The sequence below is a fragment of the Phalaenopsis equestris genome, unplaced genomic scaffold (genome assembly GCF_001263595.1).
Source record: "Phalaenopsis equestris unplaced genomic scaffold, ASM126359v1 Scaffold000504, whole genome shotgun sequence".
Taxonomy (NCBI): domain Eukaryota; kingdom Viridiplantae; phylum Streptophyta; class Magnoliopsida; order Asparagales; family Orchidaceae; genus Phalaenopsis; species Phalaenopsis equestris.
Genome location: NW_018164944.1, coordinates 834,817 through 859,775, shown reverse-complemented (window position 1 = coordinate 859,775; position 24,959 = coordinate 834,817). Strand labels below are relative to the sequence as shown.

The following is a 24,959-nucleotide window of genomic DNA, read 5'->3' as shown; positions in this document are numbered from 1 at the left end:
CATTACTTTAACCCTTTCAAGCATTTAAGTGTGAATGAACGTAGCAGACCTGATGGTATGCTCGAGAGATGAATATCAACATTTTCTTATTGCACAGTCTCGTTATAAGGAAGCATGCTATTATTTTTTGTTGAATTATTTGGCGAGTTTGGCAAATTTTGGAATGGTTATGAAGCATTTTGCAACCCTAATTTCTTTGGACTGGGAGCATTGGTGGAGGCAGGATGCTGTTATGACTGCCACCAAAGTCTAAAATTACCACTTTGCCCTTGGGGTACTTTACTTCTTAACTTACTAAATGACTTTGATAGTTAGAGTGTCATATCTATGAGGTAATTAAAGTATCAGAGGAGAATATGTGGATTTTTAAAATTTAATTTAATTTAGATAATTATTTAAATTTAGAAAATAAGATTTTCAAAAGTTAATTTATTTAATTATCCAAAATAAAATTTATATTTATGGAAAAATTATTAGAAGTTTCCTAAGGTCAGATAAACACTTAGGCAAAACTTCATAATTTTTTATTCAAATTTCTATTTTTATTATTTAATTTTAGATCAATTTTCAAGATTTATTTAAATAGAAAATAGTGTTTTAGTTACAAAAATTGTTTTTATACTTTTATTAGACTCCTCTTAGTTCAAAAAACTGAGAGAATCCAATTTTATATTTTTGTGATTTTTAATTTATTTACTTATTTTTGTGTGAAAATTCATTTTTAAAATTTTAAAATTTATTTTTAAATTAAAAAAAATTAGGAAAAATGTTCTAATGAATTCTAAGTGACCAAGGGACATTCCCACTCATTTTGAATCATTTTTTGTATTTTTAAGAAATTAGATTATTTTAATTATTTTTAATTCAAAATATATTTTAAAAATGAAATATTTTAAAAAAAATGGGTTTATTTTTATAAAATGTCCCTGATCACAAGGAACTCAGAAAAATATCTTTCATAATTTTCTAAGCATTTTTGAATTTAATATAATTATTTTTATACAAAAAATAAAGTTTCCTTGAGAAATCCATTTTAGAGCCTAGTTTAAGTCAAATAATTTTGATATTTTTACAGTGGGTGGACATGATTTTTATGAATAATGTGGAATTGATTTTGTTAATTTTTTATATTTATTTAATTTACACAAATTAATACAAGGTATTTACATTTAACTAAGTATAAAAATTCACAAAATGATTCAAAGCATCACCATATTTTTCCTAGATTTCTGTTATCACAAGAAAACTATTAAAATTGTTCTCATAATTTTAAAGTGGTATTTTGGTTTATATAATTAAAATAAGCCAAAATGGTCACCTTATCTTGAAAATTAGGGTTATAAGCATAGAGGTTCCCTCTGACCTTGGAAAAATCAGAAGACATGGCCCCCGTCATGAGGAACAAACCCTCAAAATTTCAAGCCATGGTGAAATGTTTTAAGCCATGGAGAATTAAAATACCATAGAGGGTATTTAATTAATTAAAAATCAGGGAGTGAGAAAATAATTTTTTTTTAATCTACATTCTTTTTCTCTATTCACTGAGCAAGAGAATATTTTTCTTTTATTTTTTTTGATTTTTCTAAAATGGATTTTTGAAGTTTAAACATTTAAAATAATTCAAAAATCCCTATTTTCCTACTTATTTACGCGACACTGACTAGATATTAGACAGCTCCAAAAGAACACGCGGCACTTCACCATTTGACGTCGCCATCCCCCTCAGCTACCACACGAACCGCACTTTATGCACCATGGATCTGTCTGGCTTGATCTCCTCCATCCAATGAATACATGAGCGATCAGACGACTCTCCGTTATCGTCCCCAAGTGACCTAACCCATGAGCCGTTCACACTAAAACCTTAAGATCTTGGCCTAGACTCAACGAAATCTCGTGGGGTTTGTTTCTAAACCTTCATCTACTCAAGATGAACAAATCTATATGGTTTATATAGTATGAAAGACACTAAATACATATGGAGGGTCGAAAAAAGCTTAATTTAGGGTTGGAGTTCAATATCTTTGTCTGAGAGAGGAGGCCTCAACCAGATTGTTGTGGTAGTTTTGATTGGTCCCAACAAACTTTCAGATGTAGCCTTAGTGAATGGTCTAAGTATGAATTCGATCAAGCTTGATTTCAGGTGTTAGTCTAGAGCTAGGTTAGAGGCTATTTGAGATGGGGATTTTGTTGGGAATCAACTTCTTTCACTGTGGGGATAGTGCGTGCACAATTAATTGAAGTTTGGTTCACTATGGAGGTGTGGAGAGATCTGTTCTGGTTTTGGGGCAAATTTCAGTGAAGAAATTGGCTCTGTGGGGTGGCTATCAGTGGCTGAGAGCAAGGGGATTGCACTTGAGGTGGTTTGGAGAAGCTTTGGTGAGATTTTGGCAGAGTTTCATTAAGGTTTCAAGCAATACTTCTTTGGCCATGGAGAGCTCCATTTAAAGCCATGGCTTCCTGGTGGAGCTTAGGCCTTGGAGTTGGGTGCTAAAGCTTGTTGAGGTGGAGGAAAGAAAGGCTCTAATGGCCAATGGGAGTTAGCTAAGTCAGGGAGGTTCAATTTTGGGTTTTGGCCACTTGGGACTCCCTTGGGCTGGCTGTTTCTAGTGGCTGAGGACATGGCTGTCCAGGTTCAGTCACTTCTTGTCTCAGGGAGGTCAGGGGGTTCTTAATGATGGCTAACCCTCAAGGGTAAGCAATGTTGAAGGAGATATTTGAGTTTAGGCAAGATATGGGGTAAAGATACGGGGTGAAATCCCTTAAATCAAGGGAACATTGGTCCATAGCTCATTTTGGCTGGTTTTAGTGGGTTTAGCCTGGTCTATAGGGTGTGCTTAGTGGCTGTGGTGTCATCAATTTGGTGGCTTAAATTTGGTGGCTTAGGCATGACTAAGTCACTTTTGGTGCATGGGTCCAATTTGGGTCCAAATGACTTAAAGTTAGGTTTGAGGTAGGCTAGCCATGAATTTAGGCTAGCCATGAATTTTAGCCTAATTAACTGATCAATATTGTGTAGATGATTGTTATGAAGATTTTTGGCGAAGGATTGAAATGATTTTGAGTTTAATTGGAAGCTCAATTTGAAGGATTTTGGGCTTTTGGTCAATTTGGCCATGTTGGAATAAACTTGGGTCTAGATTGGGCTAAGGTTGGGCAAAGTTCAAATTTATTATTGAAAATGGTCTATAGGAATTTCATAAAGAGTTTTTAATACAAATTGGGTGTCAATTTTAGGGTTAGGGCATTCAATTTGGTGAAATTTGGAGACAACCAATTTGGGGTAAATTTGGGGATTTTTGGTAAATTTGGGGGACAACCAATTTGGGGTAAATTTGGGGATTTTTGGATTTGTATTAAAATTAAATGAAATTGAGGTTTCACCAAGGCCAATTTAAAGTTAAATTTGATGTGTATGATTGTTATGAAGGATGTAGGATTCAAATTGGGGCAAATTGAGAAGGCTATGGGGTTCAATTTGGTGGGATTAAGTCATAGAGCCAAAATTGGGGTTTTGAATTGGTTTTGAATTGGATCAAAATTGATTGGATCAAAATTGAGCTCAAAGAATAAGTCAATTAGGCTTGTATTTGTTTATATTGCTCATATGAAAGGTTAATTTGAGTTTAGAATTGAAATTGATGGAAATTTGAACCAAATTAATGGACATTTAAGGTGAATTTGGGGAAATTAGGCCCTTAAAGGCAATATAGGGATTTTGGTCAAAATTGTCAAACTGGCAAACTTGGGTTCAATTGGAGGGTCCAAATTGGTTTTGGAAACATTTGTAGTGATTTTGGAGGTTTTGGAAAAGTTTGGGGTGCCAAGGGAATTTTTGTAATTTGGGCAATTTTTGGGGTGTTTTGGTAAATTTAGATTTTTTTTTGGTTTTGGGTAATTTGGTTATTTTGAAATGATTTGAAATGATTTTTGAAAAAACTTGGGTATTTTTGGGTGAAATTGGGATTTTTGGCCAAATTTAGGATTTGGGGGTATTTAGGTAATTTGGGTGGATTTGGAGATAAAAAGTCAAATTGAATATTTTTGGTAGAATCAGGGTGTCAACCACCATATATGAGCTATGGACCAATGGAATCCCCATTTGGGACCTATATGTTCTGGTCTTAGCTAAACCTTAGCCTCGGGCTAGTGGGTTTAGGGGACCATCTACGACCATCTACATGAGTCTCCCAAAAGATCAAGGGATCAAAGTCAACAATTTTGGGTTTAGGGTTGTGAGTAATTATATGTGATAGTGACTGTAGTGAGTGAACAAGCTTCAGAACAACATCCAAAGTCAACCCTAAGGTCAATCATCAAGCTACAGAACAACATCCAAAGTCAACCCTAAGGTCAATCACTCCTATGGGAACTCATCTTGAGCTCCTTTATACTGGCCTCACCTACTATGTGCTAGAGGTTGGGACCAATATGTGAAACTTCAAGTTGAGCAAAGAGGTGTTTAAAATTTCTAATGGTGAAGGTTCCTTTCTAGTTTTCTAGGAATTATCAATAAGAAAGTCCTATTGGTAGATCCTAGGCTATTAATAATGGAAAACTAAACCTCAACCTAAAATGAGGTCAACAAGAAGATAAGGAGATAACTATCATTTTGGAGAGACCTTTCCTAGCGACAGGAAGAGCAATGATAGATGTGCAGAAAGGGGAATTAGATATGCGCGTCAATGATCAAATAATTACATTTAATATTTTCAAATAAATGAAATACCCTACAAAAGGTAAATATGACAAATGTTATAGAATGGATGTAATAAGATATTCAAGTGAATGCCATTTAAAGCAACTTACCAAGAGAAAACTGAAATGAAAGAGTTGGAACACAAGCAAGAAGAGGAATTGGATCAATATGAAGATTTATATAAGAAAGATTCAAATTATGTTCGAGAAAGTTTTAAAGTTTTGGACATGACTGAAAAAGATAAATCTTTTTGTCCATCAATTTAAAAACCTCCTGAGTTTGAGTTAAGTTACTTCCTAAATAATTAAAGTATGCCTTCTTATGTGATTCCTCAACATTACCTATTATAATTTCCTCAAAATTAACTACAAGAGAATAAGAGAGTTTGATGAAAACTTTAAAGAGTTATAAGAAAGCTTTTGGATTGACAATTACTGATATAAAATAAATTAGTCCTTCAATTTGTATGCATAGAATTCATTCGGAAGAGAAATGCAAACCCAGCTGGGTAGTGATAACCAATATCTTGCCACTAGAAAATATCATTTTTCACTTCCCTTTCTAGATCAAATGTTGGATAGACTAGCTGGGCATAAATACTTTTGTTTTTTGGATGGATATTGGTAATCACTAAATACAAATTGCTCCTAAGGATCAAGAGAAAATAACTTTTACCAGTCCTTATGTTACATTTGCTTTTAGAAGAATGACCTTTGGTTTATGTAGTGCACCAGCTACATTTCAAAGATGAATGATGGCTACTTTTATTGATTTAATTGAAAAAGGGATTGAGGTTTTATAGATGATTTTTCATTGTTTGGAACTTCATTTGAATCATGTTTAGAACATTTTTCAAAAGTTCTTAAACGTCGTGAAGAAACAAATTTAGTCCTTAACTGGGAAAAATGCCAATTTCTGGGAAAAACAAATTTAGTCCTTAACTGGGAAAAATGCCAATTTATGGTAGCAAGAATAATAGTTTTGGGACATGAAATTTTAGAAAATGGTATGAAATTAGATCATGAAAAAATTCAAGTGATCGCTAATTTAACTTAACCAACAAGTCGGGTTGGTTGGCTTTTTTCTTTATTTACCTATTGCTTCTTTATAAACTTTCTGAATTATAAAATAATCCAGTTTTTTTATTAGATAAAAAAATGAGATTCTTCTTAAACAGGTTTGTACAGAATTCTTTTATCTTTCCTACAATTTTTTTTTTATTAAAAAATTTTTATATTGTTTTATGGTGTTCAGCATCTTGTTCCGAACATGCCATTTACAGTACATTCATCTAAGTTCTAAAGCAAGTCAATCAAGGTTGACCAGCTGGAATCATTTTGATGCTGATAAAATGCGGTGGATTGATCATTGGAATTTTTCTTGGATCTATAATGAGGGAGAGAGAGAGAGAAGTTAGGCGAAGGGTGAATGATGTGTAAGAAATGTTTGGTCTTGTTTTTATATATTTTTTCTATATTTTTCTGGTTATTTCTACCATTTTTTATGCTTTTCAGGGTATTTTTGCATGTTTTTGCAAAGTGTAGGATTTCAACTTAAAAGTGAAGCATTTGGAGCAAAAAGCACCTAAGTTGTCTGGTAGCACGATGCCTGAAGTTGAGATCTATTGCTTCACATATATCCTTGGACTAGGTAAAAACAAAGAAAAAAAAAACTAGGCCTTCGACCTAGTGATCCAGCTCTTGAACATGCACATGCTTAGAATAGAGAAGTTAAAAACTCAGTGCCCGCTGCACACAAAAACCCAGCGCCTGCTAGGCTATGGGCAACCTGATGCCCATATAGGAAACCCAACGCCAACCTTTCATCATGTGTTCACATGCTAGCCTGAGTGACTAGAAACTTGGCGCTCAAGGAGGAATCCCGACGCTGGCAAACTGACAAATGGGATTTAGTTTGGTTTCTTGTCTACGTGGTTTGGAGAACTACTTAAATTCGGCAGAATCAATATAATGAGCAGCCCTTAGTGTCATTAGAGTGGCCCAAGCGTGGTGGAGAGTGGAGGAAAGTTTGAAGGGTATCCAGAGAAAAGTATTAGGGAGACTTTGTGAGAAGATTTTCTTGTAATGTGAGTGGTTCCAAGTGGATATTCTTGTGCAAAGGAGCAAGTCTGGTGGTTAGCAATTCTTGGGATCAGTGATTGTCTTCTATTTAGTTTTTCTTTTTTAAACTCTCATATTTATTTGGATTTAATGAATGAAGTTATATTTTCATTGTTTAATATCATGAGTAGCACTAAGATGTCTTTTTCTCCCTCTGATTGACAATCCAGGATAATAGATAGTAACCATATTATGTGACTGATTTGATATTGACTTTCTGCGCTTCATTTACTTTCAATATAGCTAGTTGGTCAGTTAAAAATTATTGTGATCTATGAGTGCCAGAAGAAAAATTAGTGAAATAATTAAGTTAAAACTTATTGCCTTAGGAGAATTGGAATATTGATGTTAGGATAGTGCAATTCCGAAGGAAAACACGAAATCCTGGGGATTTTTGCATGCTTTAAGAAGGAAAATTGTAATATGAAATCCGAAGTTTTCTTGTGATTTTAGAAGAGGTGAAGGACGACATTTGCTTCTGATTGTCACTTCTAACTAATATCATTTAGTTAAATTTAAATTTCTTAGGTCTAATTCAGAGGAGAATCTTTCATTTAATAGAAAACCCCAATTTCTCTACTTAGGATTATATTTTTTTTTGTAAAAATTAGGATTAGTGACTTTAAAACTCTCAAAATTATGAGTGACAATAATACTTGCATAGTTGACGGTACTTTATAACATTGCGACATCAAGTTTTTGTGTCGTTGCAGGGAAATAACGTTAAATTTCTATTTTAATAGAATTTTATTTGAACTTTTGAAGTTTAGATTTAAAAACCGTAGTGTAATTGCCGTTATGTATTTTGCTCTATATTTCTCATTATTTGTGTTATATATAATGTTGAAAAAATTTTAAAATACCGTGCCTTGTTAGTTTCATTTTGTTTTGTGCACGCTGTTTCCTTATGTGTGAGAATTGCTTTGAGTTTGTTGTTCATTCTATTTATTTTTCTGATAGTGTAGGTTTATTTATTTGATCTTTTTAAGTTGTATACGTAGGACTAGAACTGCTAATTTAGTGCCATTTAACTTTGGAATATAAATAATAAGCGAAGAATCAGATAAATCGTAAAATTTAAAAAGAAGTTAGGAGCAATGACAAACCTTCAGAAGAGAATGTTCAACCTAGACCATTTAGGGATTTTGTCAACCTATTGGTAAAAGAAATACACCTAATTGTAAATAATTCTGCCATAAGCCAACACTTTTGAGTTTAAATCTGTCATAATTCAGATGATCCAAAATAATCATTTTGGGGAATCCTCTATTAAAGATCCTAACCTTCGTATAGCCAGCTTCTTTGAACTATGTGCAATCTTTAGATACAATGGTGTTTTTGATGATGTTGTTAGACTTATGTTATTTTCATTTTTTTCTTAGAGCCAAAACTAATGTTATTTTCATTTTTTTCTTAGAGCCAAAACTAAGTCGTGACTAAACTATTAGCATTAGGGTCGACAACTACTTGGACTGATCTTACCCAAACATTTTTGGTTATGTTTTTCCCGCCATCTAAAGCTGTTGAATTTATGAGCGATATCACATCCTTTACCTAGTTAGATGGTGAGTCCATGTATGAAGTTTGGGGGATATTAAGTAGTTATTTATGAAATGCTCGCACCACGTCTTACCTGATTGATTAATAATTTAGATTTTTTATAACAGACAAGTTTAATCTTTGAGGTCTATCTTAGATATTGTAGTGAGCGTTTTTAATGTCAATCATTTGAGAAAACTATACATTTATTGAAGAAATGATTACAAATAATTTTCAATAATCATCCGAGTGAGTTAACCCTAGGAAGGTTGTCAGTATTTATCAGTAATAGAAGAGAATGTATATGGTCAACTAATTGATCCTAGTTTTACATCTTTGAAGTCAATGAATGTTATTAACAATAGACCCAATAACTTGTGTTCCAATATCTATAACCCAAATTGGGGAAGCATCCAAATTTTAATTGGAATAATAATAACAAAGATGTAGGACACCAACAATTTGGTAAAAACTAACATAATTTTGTACGAAATTAGAGTAATTAGGGAAATGTTAATCGATTTACGCACATGGATTCAATTCTAATATTTTTCTTTGTAAGAATTGATAGTGAATATAAATAATCAGATACAAAGCCATATTGTAGCTATAAAAACTATTGAAACACGATTATCGTAATTATCTAGCTCATTGAGTCAGATACCCAAGCGATGTTACAAGTACTGCATAGGTGAATCCAAAAGGCTAAAATGTGGAGCAGGTTAAGGCCATAAGATTAAGGAGTGAGAAAGCATTGGAAGAAGTAAGTAGGAATGAGTTTAGCCCGAAGAGACACGGTAAAAAACTTTTCCCAGACTTAGGAAAATTTGACTCCCCTCCTAGAAGAATATGAGAGACTACCACCATGTTTTTCCTAGAGACTCAAAAAGCACAAATTAGACAAACAGTTCTTCCGATTCCTAGCAGTATTCAAGAAGCTTATGATTAACATCCCTTTTGTTGAAGCTTTAGAACATGTCTATTTATATGAAATTCATGAAGCATGTCCTGAATATGAAACAAAAACTAGTGATTTGAGATTATGACTCAAACAAAAGAATGCAGTGCCATTATTTAAAGAAATTTTTTACAATAATTTAGGGATCTAAGTTCTTTCACAATTCTTTGTGCTATAAGAGATATTTTTTTGGGAATACTCTATTTGATTTAGGAGTCAGTATCAACCTTATGCCATCTTTACTTTAACAGACTAGGATTAGAAAGGGCTAGTTAACCACAATAATTTTTTAGTTAGCTGATTGTTCTCTTACATATCTTAAGCGGTTCATAGATAATGTGCTTGCTAAGGTTGATAAACTCTTATTTTCTGCTAATTTTCTTGTCTCAGATATGAAGGAAGATAAGAAGATCTTTATTATTATTGATAAATTTTTTCTTATTATAGGGAGTGGAAAATCGATTTACAAAAAATGAAGTTAACCATGAGGGCATTATATCAAGAAATAATGTTTAAGATTTAAGATTGCTGTAAAATTGAGATTAAGAAATTGCAGTAAATTTTAAATAAGGGCTTAGAGAATAATACTTATAATTAGGAAGATCAAGTTTGTGACTGAAATTTGAGGATTTATGAGTTTTTCAGGGACTCTTAAGTTGTTGGGTGATTAATCGAGGACTATTAAAACGATAATTTGATCTTGGAGAAAAATTTTATGTATGATTTGACATTGTCTGATTGAAGACTTTAAATCAAACGCTACTTGGAAGGTAACCTGAGCCTCATCTTGTGATTTGATTGTTTTTTTGCTTTAAAATTTGATTGTGTTTGATTTTGTTTGATGCATTTGGGTTGTGTGGTTAGTTTATTTTGATTTTTGTTGAAGTGAAGTTGCTTTGTGGAGTGAGCTAAAAAAATCTAGAAAAAAAAACTTATTTTACTTGGAGCGTTGCCTCGCTTGCATTGGTGCCTCTGCGCTTCCTCCTCTGATACACGCGCCAGCTTGATCATTTGAGCGCTTTCTTGCCAGTTTGAATATGAGTGACCTGATGCCCAATCAAGCAACCTGACATTGCCCCTGTACTACACATTTATTCCTAAATCTAGTCAATTGCTTCCTGGTTTGACAACCCGAGGCTCCCAAGCTCACTTTCCTTATTTAACTTCTCGATTGCTTTTTACTATCGTTTTTCTTTAAGCCCTAGCTGTTCGAACCAGAGAAGAAGAAAGAAGAAGAGAAAGTGGAGGAGGAGGAGAGGAGGAAGAACATGAGATCCTTAAAGCCTTCTATTTGGTTTGAGGTAAGGTTTCTTTGTTATTTTCTTTCATTTATTGCTTACCTCTCTTGTTTTCTTCCTTCTTGTGCATTAGTTGTCGTTATCCATGGCCCTAAGAGTTAAGTGAGGGAATAAATCAACCACTTTTGACGCGAAGAAGTTCGTATGTTTCGAGGCTGCTATTTGATCCAAAGACTTGTTGGTATCAAAAAAACTTATCCAAGAGGGGATTCTTGGAGCCTCGGAGCATGTTAGAAGGTGTAATAGTGAATAGGTATTGGGATAAGTTCTTCTACAAGACTGAGGTAGCCGTGATTCTTGTGATCTGTGAGTTTTATGTTAATGCTAAGGTGCATAAGGATGAAAAAAATTATGTGAGGGGGAAGCAAGTAAACTCCAGCTCTATGAAAATTAAGGCTTTTTTTGGCCTTCTTGATACTCCGTAAGATGAGTACTCTCTTTTGATGGCTTCTGATGATGATTTGAATGAGATTAATTATTTTCTGACAGATTTCTGTGGTTCTTCACTTTTTCATGAACGCTAGTTCTACAAACATGGACAACAAAAAATAGAGGTGGGATCATTTGTGTGTTTAGAGAGACTTTCTTTTAGTAGTTATAAGTCTTGACGATGGGATGAACTCCTACAGGACAACAGGAGGGATGGCTGAAACTGAGCATTGTAGCAGGAGGAGACAAGAGCAGAGCAGGCTGCAACATGGTAGTTTGTTGTATTGATGTGAGGGGAAGTAGTGGGGTCATGGTGGTGAGTGAACAACTGGGAGAGTTGAAGACTCGAATTATAGATTGCCGACTGTTTTCAAGAAACCATTGGAAAGCTCAGTAGCGACAAGGAGGGGGTCGGGACCAGGGGTTGGAAGATGAAGTTGCTAGGAAGGCAGTTGGTGGCAAGGATGGAGGGCGGAGGTGGAAGTCGGGGAAGGTAATCAACATCGGGTGAGAAGGATACAATTGGAGCACCACCCGGCGGCTGTCTTCACAAACTGAAATTAGTAAACATAAAAAATTGAAACCTTAAGACTCAAAACACCTATGTATAATAGTAGATATGTGGAGGGAGCGGCAACAGACCCAAATTCTTAGGACTTGTCGGTTCCAAACCCTCCCCACTGAATCAGTGCAGGTTTAGCAGGCCGGTTCAACCCCCTAGGACTGCCGTGTCACTAGGTTTTGTTCCAAGGCTCCGATATCGTGCAAAAAAATTAATAGAGAAATAATTTGCTTGATCCACATTGTTCACTTGTATGGTACATATATATAGGGAAAATAATCCTTCCTAATTTACAAACGTACAAAATATATCAAACCAAAATTAGGAAAGGAAATAATTATGAGATGAGAAATAAAATAACATAGAATAGGATGGAAATAAAATAATTAAGAGTATCCTAAATTGTCCGAATCAGATATTGCAAAATTTTCTCAAATTTACTCTAGAATCATCTCAGAGTTCCACAATAATACATTTGCCACAGCAAAGAGTTGAAGAAATCATCATACGCTACATGGTCACAAGTCAAGATCCGTGGGAGCGGTAGGAGTTGCAGATTGTATGGAGCAATTACAGAAGTTCCGCATCAACATCCATCAACCAAAAAGCTTATGATAATAAGAGCCCCTATTTGTATATTTGGAAGCCAATTTTTGTACTTCTAGTAGTGGACAAAAGCTTTTTAATGCCATAAAAAAGTCATGCAGCTAGAATTCACTCAATCATGTGGAGCTTATTCTGGAGTCGCCTTGATCATGGACATCACATGTTTGTGGTGAATGCTATTAAGATCCATTGATGCCACAAACCATATGAAGCACTTGATCTTGGCCTTACTATCCGCCATAGAACCTCTTGTTAATAAATTTTTTTAGGAGGGTGGAACACTTGGGATGCCCAAGTTGGGTCCAACACCTAAGAAGAGGGACACTTCAACTTAAAGCTTGAGCTAATGGGTGAGGGCCATTTTTAATAAACTGGTAACTCAACTTCTATTTTTCCAATATGGGATAATCTCCAATCGTACATGTAACTTATTGATCATGGCTTTCACAATGTTGTTGTCATGTACTATGAATGTCTTTTTTATTCTTTTATTTATTACATGGGTATGCTATTCACATGATTATTTTCTAGTATCATGATTATTAGGAATTCATCTTTTATTTTTCTAATATGGGAATATCTCCAATCTCATGTTTATCTTGACAAACACGGATTTCATGCTGTTGGTGTCAGATGCTTCTATGAATCTACTTTCAATTTCTCATTTATGACACAACCATCCTTCTTTGGTAATTGTTTTTTAGCATTGTGAATATTGATTTTATTTAAGATTGCCCCTATATTTTTTTACCTCGATGTTCAGTCTTATATAAAATTTCTTATTATGGTATTAGAAGAATTCGATTGGATGTACAAGAAAGCAGACTCTAATACAATTTTATTTTTTTTATTTATTCTTTTAAATGCTAATTCAATTTTAAATTTTCTGTTTAGCGTACTTTTGGTAGTTCCAATTCAGATGTCGTTTTTTCATTAGTATAAGAGTGTGAGTTGATAAAATTGAAGAAAGTACCTTCCTTTCATGGGTGTTGGCGATTTGTTTTTTAAAATACATCGAGTTGATATGACTATGCATCCTCGCCATAAAGAAGCCAAGCTTGTTTTACTCCGATGGTATTAGAACATAGAAGCAGCACTAGGGAAAAATGATAAATTTGAACATTGCTGCTGTTAGATGAATCAGTTAATGGGGATTCAGCAAATAGAATGAATATTTCTTAAAATGACATCTTTGAAATAACATGTCCTAGAAGCACAATTATAATATAGCATGATATGGTGGCTGAATCAATTCTCTTCTATTGATTGATGTGGTCTTCAAGCTTATTGATGGAAAACTATATAGTACCTACACTTATAAAAATACGCTGTACCCACGTCGGACACGGACAAGGCTTCGACATGCCTGACATGTGTCCAACACTGCAAAAAATGTCTGAATTTTTTTCAGATCCGGACATGTCTAGGGCACACCTCGACATGGTATCAGACACGGGCTTGACACGATTTGGGGAAAAATAGGACACGAGAAGTAGAAAATTATAAATATACGTGTAGCCCTAATTATACCTTATAACACAAGATAAATTATATTCTTCCATACTTTATTTTATGATGTATGTAGTTGAGAATAACGAAAAACAAATATATATTAATAATTTATTTATCATAAAAAAGTGTCTATGACATGTCATGTCCCACTTTTTGTAATTATGCCTCATAGCCGTATTGTGTCGTGTTTTTGTTCGTCCTTCATTGATGAAAAATGGCTGATTCTCTTAAATCAAACGCATCAATCTTATCAAACTTGCAATATTCCAGAAAAAAGGCTGGTTTTAACCAAATACGAATAATTGATTTGATGTTCTTTCTTTTATCTCTTTAAAATTATCAAGGTCAAACAAACTGCTTCAGATATGGAAATTTAGTAACAGGAAGATTTTGATTAATTGAGCACATTTGTTTTGTCTTACTGAACATAGAGTAATGTTGGCTGATATTTATTTTGCTGAACAAGAATCAGGTTAGATTGTTCAGTGTGACGGTAATAAAACAAGAAGGTGATTTCAGGGAGTGAACTTCTTTGATATCTTACCTGAAAAGAATATTTATTTACAGTTTTGTTTTTGTTTGTCTGAGAGAAAAGGGACTACTCCTAGAGTGGTGAGTTTAAATGCAAGAACTTGCATGTATAAGAAACTTTTTATTTACTTATATGAAAATTCTTCAACAAATAGTGAATTCAAGTGACGTAGAATAAGGAATGCTTTTTTTTTAATATTTTTACTATTATTGCTTGTATTCTGAGCTTCTAAAGTGTAGGCCTTGATAATAGTTTTTGTAATTGCCAAATCTAAGGCTCTTGTGTGCTCCTTCTTTTAATTTTTGCTCTTCTTCCTTTGTTTTTTTCTCAAGTTGTAAACCGCATTAATATTGGGCTGAATATTCTTTTAATGTACCAATCTGTATTTTAGTCTACATGTTTCACTTTGTTGAATTCGATGTTATTGAAACTTGTTGCCTTCATTGTTCATTGACTTGGTTCTTGAAGGCATGGAGTCACTCCATCTTCTCCGCTAAAGGGCGCTTTAATTCAAGGTCCTATTTTTATCAGTTTTTTCTTTGCTGTAAGTTCACTTCCTTGGTCAATTTGTATTTACATTATCCAGCATTTTGACTTCTGCTTGTTTTGATCCTTTGGCATTATTGTTCTCTTAGAGTTTTTATGGGTAATCTTTGTGAATATTCTTTGATTACTGAAATTGCCCTTCTATATAATAGATTTCAAACATGGTTGACAAAGTGCCATCTTTTAAGGTAGGCGGAGCATATTGGTTTACAGATCTGACAACTCCAGATCCCATGTACATCTTTCCAGTTTTGACTTCTCTGACATTCTTGGCAACTGTTGAGGTCAGGTTTTTCTTTTTTGTTAATATGGTTTGATATAACTGGAGATTTTGTATTTTGAAGCTATTGGATGCTGGAAGTTGAATCTTGATATCATTTCTGTTCAGTTTTTTTTTTTTTTTACTTCTTCCAGCAATTTTCTTTTAATTGCTTGGAGTTTTCCCCAAAGGAGTGGCTTAGAATCAAGAAATTAGAAGGCTTGGAGAGCTGGTATTCTTTGTACTGATGTACGTTGAAAATTCGAATGTTTGTATATTTTTCTTTCTAAGCCTTTTGTGGTGGTTGAGGAAGAAATGGTGGCTTATGACAAGTTGTTGGATTCATGCAAGTACGTCATATTCTCAAGAAGTGTATTTTTTCACCTTTTCATCCTTTCTTTGTGGGGGACTGTATAATTATTTAAAGGGGAAAAATCTTCATTCACTGTTATTTAATGGAGCAAACTCGTGTTTATAAGTTAAAACCATTTCTAGAATTTTGCATTGTTTAGGTTTTCTTTTTTTTTTTTTGCATGGCTTTTCTGTGTATGTCATTTAGTACGTGCAAGGTCAAATCATCCCCATTGTAACTGCATGACTAGCAAGCCACTTCGCCTTGCTGCACAAAGAAATCACAAATTAAGATAAAAAAAGGCATGTCCTTTCCACCGTGCTTAACAAGCTGTTAGGAATTTAAGTTAGATTATAAGCTCTCTTTCTGTGTTGAGTTCTGAAACCTCATCTAGAAGACTAAAGTGTCTGAACTGTGTGCTTTAATTATATTATGGTAAAGCTACTGTTTTTTTTTAAATATTAATAGGGGCTCCTTATTTTTCTTGATTCTTAGATGTCTCATGCAGTCATTTTTTAGTCTTGTTATGTCTCCACCTTTTTTTGGCATGCTTCGACTTGATCTAAAGATTTATTAGTGCATTTTTTCCCCCTGAAAGTAATGCTATGATTCTGCTATTTTCAACTTCTGGAAATCGTGGGAGCAAATTTGGAAGCCTTAGAAATTGTGGCCAACACCTAATAAAATCAAGAAACATTTTTTGAAATAATAATAAACACACTTTCAATTCTAAAATCCCCTCCACTTACTCTTCAGCACAGTTCAGCCATTCAATCTATTCAGGAATGCTATCATCTGCTGCATAAAAAATTACTGCAGTCTGTCAGCCAACAGTCCCCTTGTTGTTGCTTTATATGCTGTATTCTACCAGCTGTTGCATTCTCTATTGTCAAGCCGTAACTGTCCTGTATAGCTGTTATCAATTAGCTTTCTTTTTTTTTTTATGTGGAATGTTTTTAAAATTTTGCATTCTTTCCATTTTTTGTTGTAATCGATCATGTTAAATTTATTCCTTTTTTTTTGTCCTTCATAGATACAATTATGTTTTTTTTTCTTTTGTTAACTTTCTATTCTAGGCCCACTAATTGGGCTTTGTATCTGTTGTAAAGACTGTACCTCTCCTATCTATTGTTATATGAAAAAATGTAGCATTTTTCTTATATATTTTTTCAGCAGTGTTTAGAGACATCATTCTCTTTCTTTCAAATCCTCAGTTGCAAGCCTTCTTCATAAAGCTCTAATTCTGCCAAGTTTTTTTACTCGGTTTGAACCATGGTGATGGTTAAACATCAGATGGCCTTGGAAAGAAGTTACTCTTCTAGTTTTGCCTTATGCTATGAATCAAGATCCCATGATAACATTGATATTCGAGAACCTTTATTCGATTCATCGGTTATCATTGGTTATTTAGCTCAAATAAAATTCTGTAGTGTTTGAAATTATAATCAATACAAGTGCCCATAAAGGTATGATTTTAATTACCTTTAGTCTCCAAAATTGATATCTATGGTCTTGATTTATGGTTCAATTCTCTAATCATATGGTAGAGAATTCTTTTTGTAACGCCCAAAATTCGAGAAATTACGCACGCTCTGTAAATTTAAAAAGTACCCCAACTTTCATATTCTTGAAAATTCAATCAAAATAATAGGTTCTATGCATGAAATAGATCAATGTAATATGAATCACAATATGTAAATTATGAACGGATTGAGAATTATAAAATTTTGAAGTTTCAAGTTTAATTAACTTTAATTAAACCTTAATTATTTCCCTAATCTCTTGTATCGTGCATTGTAGCCATCGACTCCTGCATTTTCTCGTGCATGCAGTTGTGGGATGAGATCAAACGACTGAGATTTCAGGTGAGATTTTCTTAAGTGTTGCACTCTTTCATTTTTTCCTTTCTAGACTCTTCTCTCACGTGATAGCCATGCTCGGGCTTCTATAGCCGCGCGAACTAGGTGACCCACAGTGAAGCCGCAATACGATTAAGGATTTCAAAGAGAATTTGGTAAGTGTAAAACCTTATTTCACGCTATTTGAGGCTTTCATTTTCTTCCTCTTGCTTCTGTCTTGATGTTTGCCACAATTTGTGTGCATTTTTTATTTCCGACAGCCGTCGGAGGCACCAAATTTATGTCAGAATTGTCAAAAGTGATTTGAAAGCTTTCGTATGGGTCTTAGAACGAAATCAACGAAGGGGAAGTTAGATTTGAAGTGTTTGGAGTTGGGGAGAAAATAGACGATTTTGAAAAAGCAAGTTTATGCCGAGTAGCCCATGTGAGGTATGTTTTGGGTATAAAAATTATGTGGCCTACGAACCCGAGGTTGTTTACACGAGACGGCAAGCTCGAGACGAGCGTGACAAAAAATCATCTTAGGGCTCCTCCGTCAAGTCAGGAGAAATAATCTTGTGTTAATTTAAGAAAAATAACTTTCTGTCGGTTTTATGTGATTATGTATTCGATGCTGTTGCATTTAGACTTCTTGCATATTATAAATAAATACATGCCTGAAATGTGTGAATGCTAGTTAATTTCTATTACGATACATATACTGCTATTATGTTCTGATACATGTGACTATGCTTATGAAATAATTATATGCAGGTATTCATTTTCTATGATTCATGCCTGTGATATATTGAATGTCTATGAATGTATGTTATAGGTTTTATGCTTTAAGAAATATCACAAACAATGTTATGGGTAGACTATTACAAGAGTGCTTGTTAGTATATTTTGTATGAAAGTGATATTCCTGACTTTTAGTGTTTAATCGGTGACGAAACTAGGGATTCATAACCTAAGTTTTTCTCTAGGAAATCAACGACCAATTCAAGGGCGTATAGACGCGCCGAATAGTGTTGGCCGGCCAACTTGACTCCTCTGGACGACCAAACCCACAACACCTAGCAAAATCTATTCCCAGGGCTAGTTAAGAAAGAATGTGCAAAGGGTTTGAGGAGTTTCACCTACGTGACGGGTATCGAAGCGTTTCTTCACGTAGGATGAAGCTCTCTTAATGGTAGGAGAGATGACGACGTTTCGGCGAAGCTCCGACGAGGTTCACTTCACTCATTCAGAAGCTCTCCTTTAGAAGCAGAGTCCAGCGAGGTTTTGAGCTCTAGCAAAGTTCCGGCGCTGCTCCGACGATCATTTCCAAGCTAGGATGAAACTCTTATTTAGTGTAGGAGAGAAGAAACCTTGCTCCCTTGCTAGCCAAACGCTTTCTCCTTAAGGAAATCTCCTCACACACTCAAGGTAAGTGGTGGAGGAAAATGAAGGAGAGGAGGAAGAAAAGAGGAGGGAGAAGAGTTTCTTGTGGAAAAAGAAGAAAGGGATGAGGAAGTAGAAGCTCTCACACTTTCCTTTTCCCCAAGCTCTCCACCTCAAGGCTGTCAAGAAGAAACCCTAGCTCCAAGGAAGAAGAAGAGTTCTTCCTTGCCCTCTCAAGCACTCAAAGCTTCAGCCCCCCTAAAATTGTAATGAGAGGAGATGGGGAAGAAATGAGGCTCCCCTAGGTTAAAATCAGCTCACCACCTCTCCTTTGCCAAAAATGCCATGCCCTTGATAAGCCTTCTTGGAAGCTTCCAAAAGAAGCCTAAAAGAAGTATATCTACCCTCTTTTCCCATCACCAAACCAAATATCCTCTAATCAAATTGGCCCTAAAAATGAGAAAAATTGCGTCCTGGAAGTGGACCGGCGTCTAGGCGCAAGCGCCAGGCCCCTAGTGCCATCCAAGTGGCGCCTACTTTCCGCGGGCTCGGGAAAATGGCTTTTTTAAGCTATTTTGGGCGCCTTGGTGCTCAGTTTGGCGCATAGGCGCTAGAAACTGAGGCCAGAGTTCCAGGGGATCGGTTCGGAGGCTCCGGATACAGTTTTGAGCGTCTAGGCCCGTGGGGCTAGCGCCCAGGCACCGGTCTAGCTCGAAAATGTTGATTTTAGTGTAGATTGTCTAATGTAGGGTTTATTCGTGAGCTATGGGGGACCAAGCATGACTGAAATATGACACCTCGGACCAAGATGCGGGTAGGGTGTTACGAACCTAAATTTTTGCCCGATTGGCTGTAGGAAGGTTCTCATCGATCCGAAAGCCACGAAAACTTGTGTATTGCTGGAATACGACGCCGTAATTCAGAAATGAACATTTCAAGGGTTTCAAACTGGGTTTTTTGGTGTCGTCGGTCGTCGCGGACCCCACCGGGGTAAAATCAGTATGAACCCGAATTTCTCCAAAATGTGTGTGGGGACTCCCAACGACAACCCTTGGCCTCAGAAGAGTCCGAATTGATGGATTTGATTCTCTCAACATCAGAACGGAGTATGAACCCAAATTTCTCCAAAATGTGTGTGGGGACTCCCAATGACAACCCTTGGCCTCAGAAGAGTCCGAATTGATGGATTTGAGTCTCTCAACATTAGAACAGACATAAAACACGTTCTGAGTCGAGGCTAACACCACCTTGCGGTGATTTTTCCGAAGTGGGCGCAGGAGGGCTCCATTATTTCCCTCGACCATGGGAAGTTTTTGAATGGATACTGAGGGGCCTCTAAACACCGGGATGGACATCAAACATGTCCAATGTCCTGAGCAGGCCTGCTAAAAGGCTGATTCTCCCATGTAAGGGCGAATCGTCGCAGACCTTGTTTTCATGCCCCAAACACTTATCGGAGGTTTCAGATGGCTGTCTTGAGCTATGGGATGCTATGCATGAGCCATGAAGAATCTCGAGCCTGTCATGTGGACTTCTTACATCCGTGACATAAAAAATTGACACCAACAATTACTCGATTTGTTTGTGATGATGATCATTATTGTTTAAATTTTGTGATTAAATTCATTAAAATTCTTGATTAAGTCTTGATATAAAACTTGATTAAGATTGAATTATGGCTAGATGCTTGAAAAACGTCCACATGAGAAGCAACTTGCGAATAAACTCAGCTTGATACGATAAAAAGCATATTTATTAAGCTTGTTCGATTGAAGTTTCATTTTTCACACTTAACAGCTGAGCTCGTTAAGGCTTATTCTTTTAAATGAGAAACTCAGGTTTAATGCTTGCACTATGTAAATAAACTTGAGTTTGAACACTATCATAAAAATTTAAATTAAGCTCGGTTCGAGCTTGAACAATCTTTTAAATGAGCTTGAGCTTGAATAACCTCTTACCGTACTTGGTTCTGTTTGTTTGCAAACGTACTTGATATTTTAGTTATATTGACTTAGAAATTTAATTTTATAAAAGTTTAAATGTTATATCATTTGTCTAATATTTATTCTATTTATATTAAACCTCTTTTCTTCTACGTTAATCTCTGCTTTAATCATTTTCTAGTTTCACAAGCAATTTTACTACTTGGGACTATGACTTCATTTAGTTACGCTTTGATGTGCTATTTGGCATAAAATAAAGTCATACATACATTGATAGGAGAGCTGCTTGCAATATTTCATTTCAAATTGGTACTTTATGCATTCTAGAATCAATAAAAAAATATATGAACTGAATGTTATTTCTAAATATAACCAAATTTTGATTGGAAAATTTTTGGCCATTTCGAAATTATTTCTGATACTATTTACCTTACAATCATATATATTTTTAGTAACTTCAGTCGATATTAATATGAACTTTTATGGTCAACAAGCCATATCTTAAGTGGTCCAAAGATTAAAAATTAAAGTACTCCAAAGATTAGTATAATTTTTGAAGTAAAAATAGCGAACATATTTGCAGTTGTGCTATTTAGATGATTGTTTTTACTCTTGTTAACTAGACCATTTTGTTGAATGTTAAAATCTATTCTATTTACCATTCTATTATACATATGTTAAGGGGTGTAAATAAGTTGAGTCAAGCTTGAGCAACCCCCAAATTAAGCTTGAGCTCGAGATTAATTCTACAAATTTGAGGCAACTGCTGAGCCAACTAATTGATTATGAGTAGAGAATGAGTTTGATTCAAGTAATTGGTGTAATAAAACGTCAAATAGAGTGAGCTATTAAAGAAGAAATAATATAAGTAAGTAAAATATAAAATTTAAATATTTTTAAATAATTTATATTCATACAATTTAATTTATTATATTTTAAGTTTATTTATATTAATTTTTCTTAAATAAGTTGGCTCATAAGTGAGGAGTTGACTCGAGGCTGGTCCAGGATTAGCTTGTTAACTCATTGAGCCCATTGAGCCCAGCTAGCGAGCTATTTGTCAAGTTGATTTCAAGCTGGCTCTTAAGTTGGTTTAACTTGGTTACACTAAACAAAATTGCAATCCACTTTTCTGGCCAGCATGCCATGCTCATGTGGCTCATAGATTATCATAATTTTTTAAGTCAAAATGAATATCTTTGCTGCTTTGCAATGTGGAGGACTGTTTTGATTTTTTTTCTTTCACACATTTTTTATTCATTTTGTCCAATATTTTCTCTTATGTTCTATTTGAATTTTTTGAAAATGAGGTATTTATTATTTTTTCAGTTGAATATGCAAGAAGGTATGGAAGGGAATCATATGGCCAACACCATGAAGAACTTTTCTAGGGTACTTGCTCTTTTGACAGTTCCATTTACAGCTAGTTTTCCAAAGGTATTTAACTTAACAACCTTACATAACTTCCAATGAACAAGGCTTCTGACGTGCCCATCTAAATCTCTCTTGAAATTTTACTCGTCAAATTTTTTTTATAGCAATATACTCTTTTTTTTTTTTGTCTATTTGGTTAGTGAAGGTCTACTTTAAGTTGCAATTCGCTTTTGTTAACTTGCTAGATTTTGAGATTATTTAAGGCCATGATTGAATGTGTTTTATTTTTGCATTTTGTCTCGTTTTCGTTTTCATTAAAAATACAAAAGTTTTTTGATGTTATGCTTGTTTTCCTTTTTTAACATTAAAAAGCATGCTTGGTTGTGAAAACTGGAAGATGAATTATATTTAAGTATTATAATTTAGTGTTTAATCCATTATCAATCACATCTAAATATTAATTAACTGAATTAAAAATTATTTAATCTCTAATTAATAAACGTTATCATAATAAATCACTAATTATTTATAAGCTTATTAGATTAATTAGTAACATTTTACTAATTAATGTAAAATTTAATCGGTTTTCCAAATATCATTCATTATAATTAAAATGATAATTAATTCATAATTTAGTATAAGAAATGATTAATTATAATTTAATATGCGTGATTAATTATTAATTATTTTTATGATACTGAACTTTCGTAGCTAAACATGACTATAGTTAAATTGATAATTAGTTAACATGGATGAAAAGTTCGTTATCATTTACTTCGATTATTTATGAATTAATTATTAGTTCTCTTGATTACCATAAGTAAATTCTTATAAAATATTATTAATTTAAAACCCTGATTAATACGAAGATAGCTTAAATAATTAGTTAAGCACCAGTGCCTGGGCCAACTGAAAATCTTATTAATATTCAAGCTTATTTTTTAAATACTTTACACTGTCATATTAATGTGGATGTATATTAATAAAACTTTATGATCATAATTAAAAGTACAACCAATATGTTATTAACTTTAGTAAATAGTTTAACTATGCTATATGATTCTTTAATATGTTAATCATTCCGTACCTTATTATCAAAATTGAACGTCTTTAAAACCTAATGGTCATAATTACACATTAAGTAATCACTAATTCATTTTATTAATATTTAATCTGCTAAATAAAAATTCAGTTAGTATGTTAGACGTTTTTTTGAAATATGTGAAAACAACCTTATAGATGTATCACAATTTCAGTAAATACTTTTTTTTTGGTTTTCATAGAAAAAAGAAGAAGAAATGATAATATACTAGTCTGCTTTACACGACACATATGAAAAACAAGGAATGAAAGTGAATCCAAACTTGAACTTTGGTGGAAAATGGAGTAACACCAAATTTACTTGTGGTTTGATTAGAATGAACGACATCCAAGTGTAATGGGGAACAACAAATCTCCTAACAAATTTTGTAGGGGCTAATCTGGATATTAGATCTTGAAGGGGATGTTCAAGCTGATCATCCACTTCGAAGAAATCTGTATAAGAAGCATTTTCACAATTTGAGTGTTAAATTTCCAAGGGATTAAAAGAGGGGGTTTGTTGATGTCTATCCATCTTATTTTTAGATGGAGATTGCCATTGATTGTGATTCTCTGATCCTAGTGTAAAGTTTGAAGATCAAGTCAACAAGGAGTCCATTGAGAATATAGATTTTTGATCACATGCTTGATGGTCAATAGTGTAAGGAGGTTGGAAATCTGGAGTGTCGGATGGCAACAATGCCGGTAGGATAAAGGTGGATTGCGATACTTATGGATAAGTTTGTATTTTTAATTTTAAAATTTAGATAAGGTTTTCTACTTGTGGTGATCTTTAAGCAGTGGATAGTATCTTGTCCCTTGCGGTAATTTATTTAAATTAAAATTAATTTCCTGCAGTAAATTCAATATGAAATTCTCCCAATTCTTCTTCTTTCCCTTCTCTTCTCTAGCAACCGAACACCTATCCCGTCGTTGTCCCTATATCAAGAATAGCTGGAAATTGAATTTACTGCTGTTGTGATAACTTTCTGGGCACTTTTCTCCCTGTTGCCACTAATCCCTGAACATGTGTAACTGCTGGTCTTTTTCAACGCTTCAAAAAAACTGCAACATGCAGGATCCGTACTTTTGTTCGGCTTCTTGGAAGAGACCTCCTGAAGCCTACAGATTGCTTAGAGCTTCTTGCCTTACGTTTGAAATCTCAATAACTCATATATGAACTCTGTTCTTTTCTTTTGCCACCGGTCCCATGGGGAGGAAATCAGTTCGTTGTTTTGCTATATTTACAAAAAACAGGAGCAGGAACAACATTTGGTTTTCTCTCTAAATGAAAAATAAAGAGATTCTTCTGCCCAAAGCCTTGACAAATCAAAAACTGGGAAGAGAAGTTTTTTGCAGTAAGAAATTAAAGTATAGAGTTATTTTTATTTATCACAATGGTAAAGGTGCCTCCCTTAAGTACCAAAAATTCTTCTAATCCTTTTCTAATCTATTAAAAAAAGTGGCTATCAAAGAAAGTTGAAAAAATAATTTAATTTTAATTATGTTTTATTTAAATTAAACTTAATTTATTATAATTCTGTGTTGGGTTTCACAATTACATATAAAGAAGTTAATTTACTGTTAAATGTGTGACGTTGCATACCAAGCTTTAATTTATATTATTGTTCACTGAGCTGCTTAACTAGTATTCATTTTCTCTTTTGAAGCATTAATGAAAGTTACCTCTTTCAGATTTCTACCTTAACTTGGCGATTAGCATGATAATGGTCATATAATAGAAAAACACAGGTAGAGAAAATAAGTTGTTAGAAATGGATAAAGCTAGGCAATGCTATAAAATTTATCTCACGTGCTTGATAGCACTAAAGAAAAATACTGTAAAATACATTGTAAACACCTTTCCAAAAATACTAGTATTGAAAAATAAGATTGCTATTGTTGTTGTTAATAACGTTTTGCTGAATA

The 24,959-nt window shown here is 34.1% G+C and overlaps 1 protein-coding gene across 3 annotated transcripts in view; it reads left to right on the top strand.

Moving 5' to 3' along the window:
- LOC110028198 (mitochondrial inner membrane protein OXA1-like) overlaps window positions 1-24,959 on the top strand; it is a 62,151-nt gene that overhangs the window by 9,018 nt on the left and 28,174 nt on the right. For 2 of the 3 annotated variants that reach the window (XM_020729946.1, XM_020729949.1), the window contains exons 5-7: window positions 14,724-14,799; window positions 14,954-15,085; window positions 21,906-22,013. In XM_020729946.1, coding sequence (XP_020585605.1) covers window positions 14,724-14,799; window positions 14,954-15,085; window positions 21,906-22,013 — 316 coding nt within the window. The remainder of the gene's footprint in view (window positions 1-14,723; window positions 14,800-14,953; window positions 15,086-21,905; window positions 22,014-24,959) is intronic. The other variant, XM_020729948.1, reaches the window with a different exon arrangement.